General features: G+C 36.9%; 1 protein-coding gene across 3 annotated transcripts; it reads right to left on the reverse strand.

The window, feature by feature from the left end:
- Positions 1-1,795: 1,795 nt before the first annotated feature.
- Positions 1,796-18,592, reverse strand: LOC109064549 (B-cell CLL/lymphoma 7 protein family member A-like). Of its 3 annotated transcripts, none has more exons than XM_042765551.1 (6): positions 18,430-18,592; positions 4,263-4,344; positions 4,070-4,163; positions 3,826-3,975; positions 2,834-2,934; positions 1,796-2,739 (listed from the first exon to the last, which is right to left on the reverse strand). In XM_042765551.1, exons 1-6 carry the CDS (start codon positions 18,486-18,488, stop codon positions 2,668-2,670), a joined length of 558 nt encoding a protein of 185 aa, XP_042621485.1. In that variant the 5' UTR covers positions 18,489-18,592; the 3' UTR covers positions 1,796-2,667. The 3 variants fall into 3 exon arrangements, with proteins under 3 accessions (XP_042621485.1, XP_018937136.2, XP_042621486.1); XM_019081591.2 differs by lacking the exon at positions 18,430-18,592 and adding an exon at positions 5,520-5,692; XM_042765552.1 differs by lacking the exon at positions 18,430-18,592 and adding an exon at positions 5,520-5,642 and having other exon boundaries at positions 4,263-4,367.
- Positions 18,593-19,517: the final 925 nt, after the last annotated feature.

Genomic DNA, 19,517 nt, shown 5'->3' on the forward strand with positions numbered 1-19,517 from the left:
TAAAAATACCGAACAAAATACAGAACAGTTACTTCAGGTATCCAGACTTTTTTTTTTTTGAGAGAGGATGAAGAAAATTTTGCAATAAAATACAGTGCAGAATAGTTTTGGTGCAAAAAAAGGGTTTCCAAATTTTTTTTAATTCAATATATTTTAGTCACCTCAAACTTGGTGTGAACAGACCTTTACTAAAGCACATTTTTAAAGCACAACATCATATTGTACCTCTTATTGTTTATGTAATATTAACAACAAAGTTTATTTAGCAACCTAATAAACTTTGTGTTAGAATTGGTAACCTGCAATGAAATGGTGCACAATATTATATTTAATATGTATAATATTTATGATTATTCCCCTTTTGTTCAAATGAATTTGATCAGAAAATTTTGCATTCTGTTTCTACTGAAATATTGTGACAGTCTTTAACTATTGTACTGTTTCATGTACTGTATATTCACTTGAACTCAATACAAACATTGAACAGATTCTTGTCTTGTCGTTGTCTGGATATATTGTGCTTTCTGACAACACATTGATTTTGACCATGTTTTTGTAAAAAGCATTTAATAATTTCACAAACATTTCAGGAACATCCTAAGGACGATTCTAGCCACAATTAAGATTCAGCAAGTCACTGGTGTGATCCATTTTATATAAATATTACGTAATAAAACCACTTCACCTATTCATCATTGAATGATTTTCAGTCTTGATCTTTCATCTGTATGTATACCTCAAAGTTTTATAACTGTGCTCATGGCCAAAGTTTGAAAAGCTGCCCTCATAGTCTCTCAATTTCACGCAAGGATGCTCAACAGATCCCATCACAACGTCCTACAGATCCTAAATAGAACAGAAGGATCCTGGTCAATAATTCATGTCCCTTAAAAATGCAGCCTGATATGACAAATCTGAACCCCACATAAAATAATAAAAAAAATAGTATATATGTAAAATAGATTTTGACTCTTTTTGTTAACCTAATTAGTGGTGTATGTTTATGACCAAAATACAAATGACATTATATTGTTTGAACAATGTCCCTTTACATATATAAAAATGGGCAATTTACCATGACAGCCAAAAGTTTATTATATAAATTATAATTTTCATATCATTTTGTGAATGGCGGAGACAAAAACCGTTGAAGTAACCGAAAAGCGCGCGAACAGGAAGTTTGACCGAACGCCAGATCTGAGGTAAGATGGGCTACTTCACGACAAATTACATCAACAAACTCTTAAAAAGTTAACGAAAATCATATAAGAGTCACGATATAAAGGTTATAACATCAGGTAAAGGGATGGTTGATGCAGAATCATATACAGTATCGATGTAATAGAACGAATTATGGTGAAAAAGTCTTATTTGATCCCTCTGTTTCGTTTTCTAATAACGTTACTCATGTTTTTGGTAAACGCTATAAATTATGTTCGTATCAAAAACGTTTCTGGACAATCAATGTAACTTAAGTATAAGGTAACGCGGTAAAGCGTCTAATAACGTCATAACGTTTCTGCAACATCGAAAAATATATGAAAATACGTCGTATATAATAAATATGATTATACTCCGCTTCGCGTCATGGCCGCATCACCACCTTGGGTGTGCATTATTTTTCTAATAATTCAACGGCCCGTCGCCAATTATTACTTACATAAAACAATCTTAGCCTTTTCAAAACAAAGCTGTGTAAGCTGGGCTATTAATCTGTAATTGGAATACTCCAAATACCCATCAAAAGATCGTGAAGCTAAACAGTCATAAAAAATAAGCTAGTCATAATCAATTCAGTTAATATTTTTTTATTTAAACAAATTGGATATGCTAAAAATAAGCACTAATGATGAAATAAATAAAACCAAAATTAACCAGCTGTACAAAACAAATTCATTTCAAGAAAACATGGTCCCAATGTATCTATAGAGTATTTGATTCCTTGTACGTTGCTACATCAGATTGAAGTGAGAGTGGATTTATTGTTGAAAATGACATCATTTAAAAACCAGATTGTGTTCAGTGAATAGGATTTATTATCCATCGATCAAGAATTAAGTTCCAGCTCAGCTGGTTTGGAAATGAGGTATATATTCGATTCATTTTGACAAAAAATTCTTCATCCCCTTTAAAAAGCAGTGATGCTTTGAAAAGCTTTAAAAAACAAAAGGCACTAAAAAATAAATAAAATAAAAAAATGAAATCACACATCATGGAGCCAGAAGGCACACAAACCAGTAGAGAATCTATGAACAAACCAAACACCAGCACTATAACCATACAACAATCTGCAAAATAGTTAGAAAAACAACTAGTAGAGTCATTAAATTAAATAACAGAAGACTTAAAACAAAGATGATCACAGCAGCAAATCCATCTTTTATCTTGACAAATCTATGCAGTGCATTGACTCTCATTACTGTTAAACTAACGCTGTATATCGTGCATGAGTTGGATGGAGTGAGGCTGCAGGTTTCTCACAGGATCAGGTCAGTGTTCGTCGTCGGCCTCGGTTCACTGGCACAGCGACAATGTTCGCTCCAGGTGAGAAGATGAAGAACAAGGTGAAGCTGTACTTGAAGATCAGGAATGGTTTGTTAAGTGGGTTGTGTTTCCTCACTGGTTTGAGACAGTGACATTTGAAACATGGGAGCAAACTAGTCAGCTTTAGTTATCTAAGTCCTGAGAAGATGATTCCACTCTACTTTTCTTTGTGGGTGGGGAACCATCTTCACTTTCCTAATAAAACACAAAAGCAAAACATTTTCTCACCCTCGAGTCATTCCCAGCTTTGATCATTTTCTTCTGATATGAAGGTAAGTGATGCTTTTACCTGAGTGTTTGTCGAGGTGTCTGATGAGGACTCCTTCTCCCCTGATAACCGAGTATCTTTTTTGGCTGATGACGTCTCTGAAGGAGTAGAGTTACAATTCCCTGTAAAAAATAAACCACACTGTGATTCATCCACTTGTGATGCATCACATTTCTTTCAGCTGGAAGATCTCAGATGCAATGTTTTGAATACCATCTCTGTGAAAATGGACTCACCCTCAGGCCATCCAAGATGTAGAGGAGTTTGTTTCTTCATCAGAACAGATCAGGAGAAATTTAGCATCACATCACTTGCCCAGCAATGGATTCTCTGCAGTGAATGGGTGCCATCAAAATGAGAGTCCAAACAGCTGATAAAAACATCATCTGTCCAGTCCATCAGTTAACATCTTGATAAGCAAAAAGCTGTGTGCTTGTAAGAAATTAATCCATTTTTAACTTCAAACCGTTGCTTCCATCCTCTATTCATAAAAATGACTTTCTTCAGTGATAAAATAATCTTGTCTGATTCAGGAGAGAAATATGCACATATCAAGCACCGTTTACAAGAGAAAACAGTTTCTAAACACATATGTGGATTTATTTTGATGTAAGATGGACTTTTTCACTAGAGAAATCAATATTATGGACTCGTATTTTGGCCTGAAGCCGTAATGATGGATTTGTTACACATCTTGTGCAGTTTTTCATTTCACAATATGTTAACTGATGGACTAGATTTGTGTGGATTATTGTGATGTTTTTATCAGCTGTTTGGACTCTCATTCTGACGGCACCCATTCACTGCAGAGGATCCATTGCTGAGCAAGTGATGGAATGTTACATTTCTCCAAATCTGTTCAGATGAAAAAACATACTCATCTTCGATGACCTGGGAGTGAGTAATATTTTCCACATATTTTCATTTTTGGGCTCATTTATGAGCTATTCCTTCCAGACTTTCATTTATGTAAGCATGAAATGTATTCATGTGATCAGAGTGGCTTTTCGTACCTTTGTCAGGGGATGGCATATGTTCTGCCTTGCATTTGTTTCCATCAGTGTGAGCAGCAGCAGTGGCCTCTGGTGTCGGGCTCGTGCTACAGCTGTTCTCCATCTTCACCGGAGAGGAATCAGCTATTGAGCTCTGATTACTGTTCTCATCTATAAGTGAAACCACAGTTTGTCATTTAAGAGTCAATATTGTCAAATTACATTATGCACAGACTTAAAATCTTGGCATGGTTAAGAGACTGACCATGCATGTCTATCATTCCCGGAGAGGAACTGTTCTCTGGAGTCGTCACCTCCGATCCATATTTCTCCTCTCTGCCCTTCTTCTTTTTGTTCTTCTGTTCAGCAGAAAAAAAAAAATGTCAGACAGAATATCAATGAACTACAACTTAACAAAAAGAAAAGGATGCACAATTGTCACACACTTCAAAACTTACATCATCTGACTTTGATTCAGTCACTGGAACCCATTTGAAGATACGCAGTGAAGTGTCTCCAACCGTCACCCATTTTTTCTCCCTGTGAATTGTTAAAACAAAGATCTGTAGTACAAAAAGAAGTGCTTCAGTGCCTAAATAGGTATTTGGTTACTGGTTAGCATTGTCCAATAACTTACACTTCCTATGATTGTTTAAGAGGAACTCACATTCTGATTTAAAAAGCCAAATATATTAATTTGCAATCATTAATATGCACTAATGGATGGTGCACAATGAGACAAGGAGTGAGTTAAAAAAAAAAAAAAAAAATTATACCATTACTGATTTTGTGTTTACTTAAAATACACTTGAACCTGACATTTTTCTGCAAGGCAGAACTTTAAAAATAACATACCATATAATATATATATAAATATATATATATATATATATATATATATAATATATAATATATATATAATAACATTAGAAAATTCTAATACAATTAGATACTTAAAAAAAAATCAGCAATATACATAAAAAAGACATATCCAATGAAAAAAAGAGATGGAACCAAAAATAAAAATAAATCTAAATGACCTGTGATTACATTATTCTACAAGAAAAACAAGGTAAAATGTTGTGCTTCATAATATCAAATACTTGCACTCTAAATTATTGTTCTTATGCAATGAAAATAAATACAGGCAAAAATGAGTTTATATGTAAAATGTCTAAAAATAACATCCTTGTCTAAAAGCCACAGCTTTAATGTTGTCAATGAAATATCAGGCATGCAGTCGCTCACTTCCCTGTCCCAGCCCCCACAGCGCTCCATGTGTTCAGCTTTATTTGATGTAAAGAGACTCTGAGCTGCATTTCAACTCTCTGTGTGTTACAGCGAATGTGACTCTGGCGCGCACAGGTGAGTTTATCTAGCGTTTCATCCCCCAAAACACATTTGTTACACATCACAGTGCGCCAAACTGCAGCGAGAAATGGCTTCATGTCACTGCAACGAAATGGCTTCTGGGTTCAACCCACTTAATCTCTATCAGAAACCTTTGAAATCCCTCCAAAACATTCATTTTAAGTGTATGGTGTCGGGTGCGCGCACAGCACCTGCCGAGCGCTCGAGTTCACTTGGAAATCGCGCTCAAAAATGACCCTTGTAATTTCACTCTGTCCTTCTCGTTTGTTCTTTCTCTCTCCTCCCCCACAAGCGCATTTTTTTTTCCTCCGGTGAAAACACAGGGCTTTTTCCCGCGATCTTACCATTTTCGAACTTTATCAATAGCGGCCATAACGCGTTTGATGTCATCTTTGGCTCTGCTCCGGGTCTCCGCGCGCACTGACCTGCCAGACATTCCCGCCGCTCGATAATATTTTTAAGCTCGGCAGTTCACACTCACAATGCGCGCACACAACCGCATACAGTGAACGCTGGGCCGGGAGCGCGCCTGCGCCAAATACACAGCGAGCGAACGTGCGAGTCGATACAAACTCTATTTCTTTTGGCGTGTTTTATTTCTTTCGCGTGCAATAATTAACGGAATCTTGTGAAGGTTCTTTTTAATGCACGGATTTGTAATTTGGTAGCCTCTTTTGTCAGTAAGATAGTACATTTATAAAACATTGAATGAAAACGTGATTTTAATTCAGTATTTTATATCGGCAGGTTATGATTTCAATATTAAAATAAATATTATTATTAGGCATTTTATATACATTACTATACATTACTTAAAACAATCATAACAATAATTATTGATATTAACAATAACGTTTAATAATATACAATACAATACAATATAATACAATATAATAAATAATATTTCATCTTCTATAATTACTTATCAGTATTAATAATACTATAATACAATATTCTAATAATGTAAAAATAATAATTAGCATAGCAATATTCATGATTTAATATACTCAAAAACAAAGACTTGCCCCAAATACAGCTAAATTGAATATGTTAGCTTTAAAAAGTGAAAGCATATAAAATATGCATTAACGGTTATTTAAAAAAAAAAAAAGTTATTTGTTTTTGTTAATCAGAGAAAAATACAGCACTAAAAATACAGACAACAGTATAGGGTCACACAGTAATAGAAGTTAAAGTCACATTTAATTAAACAAAAAAACTGTGTCTTTTATATCTAAAGCATTGAATATTTCCATATAGTGTTAATTTTACTATATTTTCATGTTACATTTCAATAATCAGACATAGCAAGAGGGCTGTTGAAGTCATTTATGAAAGTATTAGTGAAGTAACCTGTGAAGGTAATTAATGCATATGGTGCATCTAAATAAATTAGAATGTCATGGAAAAGTTAATTTATTTCAGTAATTCAACTCAAATTGTGAAACTTGTGAATTAAATAAATTCAATGCACACAGACTGAAATAGTTTAAGTCTTTGGTTTTTTTAATTGTGATGATTTTGGCTCACATTTAACAAAAACCCACCAACATCTATCTCAACAAATTAGAATACTTTGAGACCAATAAAAAAAAAAAAAAAAAAAAAACATTTTAGTGAATTGTTGGCCTTCTTGAAAGTATTTTCATTTACTGTACATGTATTCAATACTTGGTAGGGGCTCCTTTTTGCTTTAATTACTGCCTTAATTCGGCGTGGCATGGAGGTGATCAGTTTGTGGCACTGCTGAGGTGGTATGGAAGCCCAGGTTTCTTTGACAGTGGCCTTTAGCTCATCTGCATTTTTTGGTCTCTTGTTTCTCATTTTCCTCTTGAAATACCCCATAGATTCTCTCTGGGGTTCAGGTCTGGTGAGTTTGCTGGCCAGTCAAGCACACCAACACCATGGACATTTACCCAGGTTTTGGTGCTTTTGGCAGTTTGGGGAGGTGCCAAATCCTGCTGGAAAAATGAAATCAGCATCTTCAAAAAGCTGGTCAGCAGAAGGAAGCATGAAGTGCTCCAAAATGTCTTGGGTAAACGGGTGCAGTGACTTTGGTTTTCAACAAACACAATGGACCAACATCAGCAGATGACATTGCACCCCCAATTCATCACAGACTGTGGAAACTTAACATGAACTTCAAGCAACTTGGGCTATGAGCTTCTCCACCCTTCCTCCAGACTCTAGGACTTTGGTTTCCAAATGAAATACAAAAACTTGCTCTCATCTGAAAAGAGGACTTTGGACCACTGGGCACCAGTCCAGTTTCTTCTCCTTAGCCCAGGTAAGACGCCTCTGACGTTGTCTGTGGTTCAGGAGTGGCTTTACAAGAGGAATACGACAAATGTAGCCAAATTCCTTGACACATCTGTGTGTGGTGGCTCTTGATGCCTTAACCCCAGCCTCAGTCTATTCCTTGTGAAGTTCACTCAAATTCTTGAATCGATTTTGTATGACAGTCATCATAAGGCTTTGGTTCTCTCGGTTGGTTGTGCATCTTTTTCTTCCACACTTTTTCCTTCCACTCAACTTTCTGTTAACATGCTTGGATACAGCACTCTGTGAACAGCCAGCTTCTTTGGCAATGAATGTTTGTGGCTTACCCTCCTTGTGAAGATCTCAATGATCATCTGGACAACTGTCAGATCCCCAGTGATCCCCATGATAGTGTGGTGAACCAAACTGAGAGACCATTTTGAAGGCTCAGGAAACCTTTGCAGGTGTTTTGAGTTGATTAGCTGATCGGCATGTCACCATATTCTCAGTTGTTGAGATTGGAATTGGTGGGGTTGTGTTAAATGTGAGCCAAAATCATCCCAATTAAAAGAACCAAAGACTTAAACTACCTCAGTCTGTGTGCATTGAATTTGTTTAATACACAAGTTTCACAATTTGAGTTGAATTATTGAAATAAATGTACTTTTCCACGACATTCTAATTGATTGAGATGCACCTGTAGGGGAACATTAAATGTTTATGAAGGTCACAAAATTGATGCTTACATGAAAGAATATACATTAACAGCTATCATTTACATCTGAATTAAACATTATTCTGTTTAATTATAAACATAAAGTATATAACTTATAATATCAACATTACATAGTAAATATTAACTCAAGATACATTAGCTGATACTGTAATAGAACTGCAATTGTTCTTCTCATCATTCTCATCCTCCATTTTCTGAAGCTTCATGTAGACTTACTTGAAGGATCCACTGAACGCTGGGCTGGAGAAATAATAGACGATGGGATTGAGCATGCTGTTGAAGTAGGTAAAGCAGACAGCTATACCAGCTCTTCAACACCCAGACGCGATACGGGAGACATTGCTCGTGTCACGGCTGGCTCGTAGACCGCAACATAAAAGAGGCAGACAACAAATTCTTTAACAATAAAGCAATTTATTATCAAACCAAGCAAACAATAAAACAATCAAAAGAAACCGACGTCTAGGGGAAAAATAAGACACGCACGTGTGGTTATTAAATAAACAATATCTGGCACTTCAAAATAAATCTAGCAAAGGGACTGCAAAAGAGAAAATAAAAATATACCATTGACAAAGTAGAGGAGAAGTGAGGGCGAAGCGAGCCACCTCTCATTCCAAGTCACCGGTCTTTATACTCTGGTGAGTTAGTCAAGGATTGAATACACCTGTTGCCCAATTAACATCTGCACTGTGTAGGAGGGCCAGCAGGGGCAAACAGGCAGGCGTAACAGCTCGGGAAGAAACATATAATGAAAACTAGAGCAACTGCTAATATAAACTGCACAGCTCTTTTAATTTTGCCCTGTGTGTCCACTGTCTTACTTTTCAGTTGCCATGTAATGCAAGCCGTGCAATGGATAATGTTGGTGGGAACAAAGAACTGGATAACGTAGAATGCATTGTGCCAGTCAGACAATGCATTGATTGCTCAAAAAACATAATTGATGCTATCACTGCGGAAGCGGTCTCGACAGTAGAAATGTTAGGAGGTAGGTCATGCGCTAGTGAACCACACAGTAGGAATTGTTCTGTTTACGAAGTGTAATACAGTCATGGCTTATTGATGATACGGACCCCGTTACTCAGGCCATTACATAGAGACCCACAGGGGTGTAGGTAGCCTGTGGAACCCATTCAAGTTGATGTGTTTGGCAGGGTGACCAGCAAGGAGGTGCCCCATTTTGATGCGCCAAAATATGTAATTTCCATCAATAGTATAGTATAGGAGGTAGGACTTCATCCAAGAATGGGAGCTTCGAAAAGCGCAAGCACTTTGAGGGAGTTTTCCATGATTCTTATGCTGAGAGAGTCTGAGAATTTCTGAATCTTTATTAATTATCCCCCCAATACTAAATATTAAAATGATACCCAAAATACCTGGACCTGGGAATATTACAGTTGCTTTGCTGTTGATGGGAGGGTCAGAGAGCTCTCAGATTCCATCAAAAATATCTTCATTTGTGTTCCATCAAACAATATCTTAATTGTGTGTTCTGAAGGTGAACGAAGGTCTTACCGGGTTTGAACGACATGGGGGTGAGTATTTAATTGACAGAATTTTAATTTTTGGGGGGAACTAACTCTTTAAGTATGTTTGCTTCGAGTGTTGCTAGTGGGGCAATTGAAATGCACTCAAATAAGAGTTTTAGCCTAATTGGCTTGTTATAATTTCTTCTAATATTTACATTATTGGCTATTTAAGTCATAATACTGCTTAATAGAAAGGCCATAGTCAGCTAGATACATGAACCTCAGGCATACATATAAAATATCGCGCATCAAACCGTTTTTTTTTCCCCCCACAACACTGGCCATGGCATTGCAAAACAGCGCATGCAAGCACATTCGGCATTCTGTGCATATACAGTTTATTTTTAAACTCGACCCGCATACCATCCATGCGCATAACTTTAAAAGTACCTATTTTTGTGTTGATATATATCAGCATGAAGGCGGTAGGGGGGCCCGGCCCATGTGGTTAGTGTTTTTTTTTTTTTTTCTTTTTTAATTTTAGCTTTAGTTACTAACCACGACGAGTGGTTTCCTTCCCAGAAGTCTTGTCTAAGGGTGGTAGATTTTACGTTTTAGAACAACATCACTTGGCTCTTTTCTAACAAAGCACAAAAATCAGGCGCCAAGAACAAAGTGTTCGTCCTGAATGAAAAACAACGGTTTAATCGCAATGCTCACTTATTACAGTGGTTCGAGCCACCATTAATGGCTTTTTAGGTACAATTCATTTTTAAATATTTCAAACATCAGTATGATAGAATTTGGTCACCCTCAGATAAGTGATAAAACATAAATGGCATAAAGAGAAAGCTTTTTTGCTCTGCGTTGCCTTGGCTACATTGGTCTGTAAGTGGATATGTCATAGCTGTCAGCACCTTAGAAATCCAGATATCGCACAATAACCAACACAGGAAAATCTTGTCTACTTTCGTTTATCGATAAAGCCAGAAATCACAGAGATCATTTTTTTTTTTTTCAGTATTACAAACCAGTTATTTAATTTATTATGTTTTGTGTGCCACGACCAAGATTACTGTGGCTCATTGGCCACCATATTAAAATTTTCAGGGGGCGCCACTGCAAGTGATTTCATATGTAGGATGTGCGTGAACTTTTCAGTGTTTAAAACGGAAGGCATTTCAGTAGTAAAAGGAAGTCGTTAAGCCGTGAACGGACGTAACCTGTATGTGGTACAAACGAAGCAATTGCATCTTTGCGAATGGTCTTTCTTCGCCCCCTATATGTAAGGATCAATTACCAAATTCAGTTGAATCGAATGTGTTTGCCCCTGCTCCAAACACTGCCCGTCAGACAACACAATCTGAATCGCACACTTTGTTCGGCCTTCTACCCCTGGATCAAAAGCAATCAAAAACACGCAAACGAGTAAACATTATCGCCGGCAAAGTTCACGGACCATATCACAATGCCGTAGCAGTAGTTAATTGGGCCACCAGTTCGATCTAGAATAAAGGTGAGAATTTAACTTATATGCAATACTTCAGGGACATATACTAGGATGAAGGGGTAACAAATAAATATAAGGATATTGCACAATTTTTATTGTATAAGTGGGGAACATTTAACTGTTCATGAGGTAGATTGCCTGGGGGAAGAAACTGATGTGGTAGACATTAAACAACTTGCATGAGATTGGACACATATTAAATGCGCTTTGAATTTGACTGCTTGGGCAAGTAATAATTTATTATATTATTACGTATCATCACGTAAAACCATATACCCATATTATTATAGCAGCTTGATTTTTAAAGGCAGTGTTCAAGCTGCTTCTTGTAAAAATTACAGTTGTACCTTAAGGTGACATAGGCCATTTGAGCTTTTTCCAAACGTGCACACACACAGCAGTGAACACACACATTCTGGCAGCAGTGGGCAGCCATTTATGCCAAGGCGGCCACCGGGGAGTGCTGAAAGAAATGTGTAGATTTCCAATATATTGTGTTTGAAATGGCCATCAAAACTTTAAAGCATTATTGATTCTATGAAAAAACAAATATCGTGTATCAAAAAACAAAACATAATCAAGATTGTTACAGAAAAATTAAGGAATGGAAAAAGAAAGTTGTTTCCTCCTGAGCTTAACTTCTCTTAACTTTAACTTTTTAAATCCTTCTCCCATGTTTTGTCGGAATTCAAACGATTTAATATGTGTTTTAGCCGTTGATTCTCTATGGTAGTGCTTAACACTACGGATACATTGTATTAATTTAACCTTTGACCACCCATTAACACTACTTAAAAATACTAATACATTGCAACGCGTAACTATAGAGGCCACGCGTAAAACTCTCTCTGTGTGTAATTTGGGCATAGCGCGTTTGATGCATTTCATGGCGCTGTTTCTTTTCTTAGCATTTTCCGTGGATATCATGGTCGGGGAATTCCGAAACAGCGTATAGTCATCTGTCAATCATTCGTTCAAGCTTAAAAACTGTCATTTCCTTACACTGAAATGCCTTCCGGAGAGGAGACGCGTTTTGACGATCCTTGTCAATGAAATTGCCTTCAGTTTACACTGAAATTGCCTTCCGTTTAAACTGAAAAGTTCACGCACATAACATATGAAACACTGGATATAGCTATAGTACCACAAATAAAGCCGTGTTTTCTATGACACTGTATACGTTAGTAAATGTTATTTTTTATGGATGCGCGAGTGTTTTATGGATGTGTATGCCGCGCATCGGAGTTTACATTTATCGTGCGAGTGTTTAATAGGTGTATATGCACGGATAAAGTTTATATGTATATGCGAGTATTTGAAGTTGTGTTGGTATGCAGCGCGTTTATATGTATGCGCGAGTGTGTGTAGGGTGTAGGTGATATGCATGGATCAGTTTCCTATACGCTAGGTGCGGAGTATGTGCAGTTGTGTTTGTATGCAGCGAGTTTATCTGTAGGGCGCGCGCTGTGTGTAGGTGTAGATGGCATGGCTCGAGCTCTTTACATATATTGCGAGGTCTTTTTCGTGTTTGCACGCGCTAGTAAGTATCATAGTATACGCAAAGCGTATTACAAGTGTGTAGGATTCATTGATTAACATGGTTATGTATTGGGGTATACGATTCATAGTAGTGTGCAGGTGTATCTTAATCTATCGTCTGGTTGTGAACATCCAGGAAGTAGTATGCCTGTATATGTGAGTAATGTATAGGCTTGATCTGCACGTGTTTGTTTTCTTTTATAAATTTCATAAGCGAAGTTTTGATTTAAATCCTGTACGCGGCGCCTCATATCAGCGCGATACTCTTACCAAGCAGTTAAAGTGAATTCTATGCTTCTTTTTGAAAATATATATATACACATACACACACACACACACACACACACACACACACATATGTATATATATAAATAATGAAGTACAATGAAATAATCATATTTATATCATTTATTATATCAGAGTTGTTTTGAATGGTATTTGAGTTTCAAGTCTTTAGTGCAAATACTGTACACAAAATAAATAAAAAGATAGGCCTAACAGAGCTTTATGAATTTACTGTGTGTTCAGCAGTAAACCAAATTCTTTATAGATAATGCAATAATTAATAACAATAATTGCAATAATTGCAATTTTCAACATTTACAGTGTGGTACAATTTAAAATGACTGTTTCCTAGGTTAAATGTACTTTATTTATTCCACATTGATTATAATATATGTTTCTTGAGCAAATATCAAGTAATCCTTCAGAAAATAGTGTGCTTTCAACATTGAGAATAATCACTAAAAAAAATATCAACAAACATTAAAAAAAATATATCTTTATTCAAGAAAAACATATTGATAATGATTTCTGAAGGATCATATGACACACTGAAGACTGGAGTATAATGATGAAAATATATTAAAATGTAAAACAATTAATTAAAAATTGTAAAAAGAAAAAAAAAGCAATGCTGTTGCATATATATCCATATAAATATAACAATACTATATATATACAGTCGGTACGGAAAGTATTCAGACCCCCTTAAATTTTTCAGTCTTTGTTATATTGCAGCCATTTGCTAGAATCATTTAAGTTCATTTTTTTTTCCTCATTAATGTACACACCCATATTGACAGAAAACACACAGAACTGTTGACATTTTTGCAGATGTTATTATAAACAAACAGAACCAAAAACTGAACATTATCACATGGTCCTAAGGTATTCAGACCCTCCTTGCTGCTCCTGGTTCCTTTCACTTCTCCTTATTTACAAAACCTTCAGGGTGAGCTGATCCAATTTCCCTAAGGTGCTGTCCTATGGCGTATTCTGATTCATCCTTGAGATGGTTCTACCACCTTCATTTGAGTCCAGAACATGTGTTGGAATTATACTGATTGGACTTGATTAGGGAAAAGACCACACACTGTTTCCTAATATAGAACGATACCTTAAAGCTCACAGTGCCTGTCCGCAGCAAATGAGAACCCAAACAAAGGAAGTCTGTGCGAAAAAAAATAGAACGAAGGTCCCAACAAAAGGAAAAGAATCAAATAGTGGAAAAACTCAGAATGACAGAAAATTCGGTGGCAAGGTCACAGAACTCCTGGCCAAAAAAGGTTACATTAAAAAAATTGTTAGTGGCAATGCAAAGCACTCTAAGGTTCCAAAGTTCATAGCACACGTGGCCTCCATAATACTTAAACTGCGAAGACGTTTGGGACGACGACAGAACCATTCCTACGCAGCTGGCCGAGTTGACCGGCCAAACTGAAAAACTACGAGCCCGCCGAGAAGAGCCATTGGTGAGAGAGGTCCAAAGAAATACCCCAAAGAAAAAGCTACACGCAAAGTAGTGGGAGGAAATGCTGAGCTCCATAGCCTGATGTCCAGTTGGGAGATAAGGGAGAAGAAAGTGTAGCACAAGTCAAACCCACACTGCAGCCCTCCACCCAGGTCGGGGCTTATATGCAGGAGTTGGCCCGACGGAACAAGCCTCCTCCTCAGTGCAAGACACACACAAAAAAACACCTGAAGGGACTCCAAGATGGTGAGAAATAAGATTCTCTGGGTCTGATGAGACCAAGAAAGAACTTTTGGCCTTACATTCTAACTGCGGTCCTCTATGTGTGGAGAAAACCGGCACTGCTCATCACCTGTCCAATACAGTCCCAACAGTGAGCATGGTGGTGGCAGCATCATGCTGTGGGGGAGTTTTACAGCTGCAGGGACAGGACGACCTGGTTGCAAATCCGAGGGAAAGGTTGAATGCGGCCAAGTACAGGCATATCCTGGACGGAAACACCTTCTCCAGAGCTGCTCAGGACCCCCCCCTCAAGACCCACCTGGGCCAATGGTTGTGCACCTTTCAACACAAGACAATATGACCCTAAGCCACACCAGCTAAATAACGAACGGAGTGGCTTCCCCACAAAACTCAAGTGACTGTTCTTGAATGGCCCAGCCAGAGCCCTGAATTAAACCCAATTGAGCATCTCTGGAGAGACCAGAAAATGGCTGTCCACCAACGTTTACCTTCCAATCTGACAGAACTGGACGGGATCTGCAAAAAAGGAACGGTAGAGGAGCCCCAAATCCAGGTGTGAAAAACTTGTGACTCATGGCTGTATTAGATCAAAAGGGTGCTTCTACTAAATACTGAGCAAAGGGTCTGAATACTTGGGACCATGTGATATTTCAGTTTTTCTTTTTTAATAAATCTGTGTTTTTCTGTAAATATGCGGTGCTGTGTGTACATTAATGAGGAAAAAAATGAACTTAAATTTTAGCAAATGGCTGCAGTATAACAAAGAGTGAAAAATTTAAGGGGGTCTGAATACTTTCCGTGCCCACTTAATATATATACAGTCATGCCCAAAAATATTGGCCCCCTTGGTAAATATGATGAAAAAAGGCTGTGAAAATTCATCTGCATTGTTAATCCTTTTGATCTTTTATTTAAAAAATTCACAAAAATGTATCCTTTCATTGGATAATAAGAATTTAAAATGGAGGGAAATATCCTTATAAAATAAAGGTTTTTCTCAAATACTTGTTGGACACAATTAATTGGCACCCACCCTAGAAATTCTTCTGCGTAAATTACCTGGAAGTATATTCCCATTCATATTCACAATTTTGAGCACTCCCCCCAGCGTGATTATAAACATGAAAATCATCCAGCTCTGGCTTCCTGTTTCACAGAAATTCTAAAGAGGAGGGAAAACAAAGCCCAAATTCCCTTAATCATCCATCAAAATGAGAAAAAAAAAAGAATATATTTCTGATGTGCAGCAAAATATAATTGACCCTCACAAATTAGTGAAGTGGCTTTAAGAAAAGAGCTAGAGCAGTGAAAAATTCCCATTTCCACCATCAAGGCAATAATTAAAAATTTCCAATCAACATAAAAGTGTTAAGAAACTGCCTGGAAGAGGACGTGTGTCTATATCGTCCTAATGCATGATGAGAAGGAGGAGTTTGAGTAGCTAACGAAAACTCTCCAAGGGTCACAGCTGGAGAATTGCAGAAAATAGTTGAGTCTCGGGGTCCGCAAACCTTAAAAAAAAAAATTAAAATTGTCAAACAGACCTACATCAAACACATGTTTTGGGAGGGTTTCAAGAAAAATTCTCCTAGCTCATCCGAAAACAATCTCCAGCATATTCAGCAGTTTATCAGACATGACTGGAACTTTTCAATGGGAATGGCTTTCTATGATCAGATGAAACTAAAAATGAGCTTTTTCGCAGCAGCACACACTCACGATGGGTTTGGTGAAACACAGGGATAAAAAGTACCCCCCCCATGTGTACAATGAAAATATACTGCTGTATTTTTGATGTTGTGGGCCTATAGTTTCTGCTGGAGGTTCTGGACATCTTGTTTTAGATATACATGGCATCATGGATTTCTATCAAATATCCAACAGATAAAAAAAATCAGTAAGTGACTGACTCTGTTAGAAATCCTTATAATGGGCCATGTTTGGATCTTCCAACCATACAATAATCCAACCACAAACCAAAAAACAACCCAGAAATTGGGTCACTTGAGCACAAAAAACCAAGCTTCGGGATCCTTTTTTTTGTGCCATTTGTTTAAATATAAAAGATCAATAAGGATTAAACAATGCAGATGAATTTTCACAGCCTTATTTGGATAATAGTACCACCGGGTGCCCAAATTTTTGGGCATGACTGTATATATATCTATATATGAAATTATAAAATTACATTTTATATATTTTATTTTTACTCTATATTTCAGGAATGTTTAGATGATGCATGCTCTGACAAGACCCATCCTCCCACAGAGTAGGTCACCCCAAAGACTGTCTTATTCCACCATAACATCACTCAAGTGATCAGTCACTTTGACAGTGAAGGATCAAAGATCAGTTTCTTCCAGATGCAGGAAATAAAAAAAAAATTATTATACAGACTACTATGTGTTTCTTGCTCATATGGTGCAACACAAAGACAAATTCGGTTAATCTTCTGTAGAACTGCTGAGCACAACACGCATAGCTGCCCTCCCCCATTTCACAGCTCGCACTGTACCGCATCAAAAAACCGTGGTTCTTCATGTTGGACCAAGAGTAGATGGACAGATCGATGAGAATTCCCCATGATCATCCTCGTTGGCCAAACGCACCCTGGGACCAAGGATCTTCTTAAAACAGTTCCGATGCTTGTTTTTTGTGTTTTTTGTTTTTTTGTTTTTCTGGTAATCCCAAAATATTTTAGATTTTATCTATTATTGTAGGGTGTTTGTTGTTTAATCTACAATTTTAAATTTACTTTATTTCCCCTGTTGTTCACAAAATATACCATAAGTGGTTGGCCTGTGTTTGCCGTTTTGTTAATTAGTGTGTTTTTAAGTTTTTTATTTATTAAAAAATTTATTAATTTTATTTGATTGATATTACTGTTACAGTTATGGACTTCTGTTCCTTTTGAATTCTCCTTATTTGGTCATGTTCCGTTCTTCGTTTTGTTAATTGATTACTCCCTACCTGTTTCCATTCCTCTGATTACTTTCCTTGTGTTTAAATACCCTGTGTTTAGTTCCAGTTGGTCCGCTATTGATTATCGTTTGATGACTACGTTGTAACGGTGGCTGCCCCATATAAAATTTGATTTAATAAATGTAAATTTAATTTAAATTGTTCGGGCGCCAGACAAGCAAAACTTGTCAAAAAAAAAAAAAAAAAACGCTGCTCTGCTTTATATATATATATATATATATATATATATATATATATATATATATATATATATATATATATATAGGCGTAATTAATTTCAGTTTCCCCGTAAATAGCTCAAGCCACTGTTACACAACAAAAAATATTTTAAGAAAATATTTTTCAAAAAAAAAAAACTAATTACATGAAGTTACATTTACACAGCATTTGTATTTTTTTTCCCGTTACTTCACATAACAAAGTGACAAAAGAAATAATGTAAACAGACAGTACGTAGATTGCTGCTCAAGTTCAATTCAAGATTTCATAAACAAGCACAAAATCACGTTTTTCCATGTTCAATTTCCATCAAAAATGGGAATAAGAAAATGAAAGGGAAAAGAGAAGAAGAAAAAAAAAAACAAAAGAAAAATAAATAATCCAAACGAGTGTTTGTGTATATGCGTGTGCGTGTGCAATGAGAGTGTATGTGTGTGTGGTGGCTGCGTGAAGTCTGTGTAGCGGCCGCGAATCCCGGGCCGAGGACAGAGTTTGGAGACTTGACGTGAGGTTAACAAATGATGGACAACATCACTAGTACCTGAGGCAGGCGAACGAACCAGACTGGATTGTGTTGCCCCAGGCAAGCGACTGAACCATGCAGGAGAGCTAAATTTCTCCGACACTTTGGCGATCGCACCCAGTCAGCGCATGTACAGAAATTCCAGCAAAGAATAGCAACGACCTTCAGGTAGCGTGTGTCCCATTCCGATAACAACCTACACGTGTGTTTTGTTTTTACTCCCTCCCCTCTTCCGTTTCTAGCTCTCTTTTATATTAAATTTCCTCATTGATTTCTATGGAGACAGATTAGTCCTCCAAATATAATTCACGCAAAAAACACGATTCACACATGTGTAGACATTTTCGTCATGCATGAAACCTAATTCACGCATACACACAAAAAAAAAAAATTCACGTGCGTGAAAAAAATATATATTCACAAAAAAGCAATTCACATGCCCAAAATAAAATTATATATTCATAAAATACATTTCACAAATGCAAAACACAATGTAGAGATATACAACCGCACAAAAAACCTTGAATGTTTAAATGTACGAAAGTGTCTGAATGTACAACCGTCATTTAATACAATCCACCGGATTTGTGTGTGTGTGTTTTTGAGACTTTCCTGGCAGAGCCTTCTTCCCACGTGGGTCTGTCGCACTCTTTTAGCCAATCAGATGCGAAGCTAACCATTCAACCAATCATATATCATAAGCCACCGAGTGCATTCAAGGAGCACAATTCCCGCGACCTTTGGCGCTAATATGAATTAAATAACACAGAAATTAAAGCCTTTACATCAGTAATCCCATAGACAGTAAAAAGAAAATGGATTACAGCGACCCAATCGAACTCAATTGAGACAAGTGAAGCCCATTTTTAGCGACATTTTTAGAACTTCCGCTTTACTTTTTGCAGACTCAAACTAAGCTTGATGACGTCAGCAACCTGTCTGACAGATGTAAATCTTCTAGTAGCTAAAGGCAAACCTGCCATCGTTAATCTTGCAGAGACTAAGCAGCTTGAGCGGAGTTCTTTACGGAGTGAGCAGGAGTAAGTATTCTGATTAATTATTTTGTATAGTATTTTAGCAATACGTAACTGGAACGAAGTACTTGA

This window comes from Cyprinus carpio, chromosome A10 (assembly GCF_018340385.1).
Source record: "Cyprinus carpio isolate SPL01 chromosome A10, ASM1834038v1, whole genome shotgun sequence".
NCBI classification, from domain to species: Eukaryota; Metazoa; Chordata; class Actinopteri; order Cypriniformes; family Cyprinidae; genus Cyprinus; species Cyprinus carpio.

Coding starts and splice junctions, on each gene's coding strand:
- LOC109064549 (XM_019081591.2), bottom strand. CDS start 5,611: ATGTCTGGCAGGTCAGTGCGCGCGGAGACCCGGAGCAGAGCCAAAGAT. Junction 4,345..5,519: donor ATTGATAAAGTTCGAAAATG/GTAAGATCGCGG, acceptor AACAATTCACAG/GGAGAAAAAATGGGTGACGG. Junction 2,740..2,833: donor ACACCTCGACAAACACTCAG/GTAAAAGCATCA, acceptor GTGTTTTATTAG/GAAAGTGAAGATGGTTCCCC.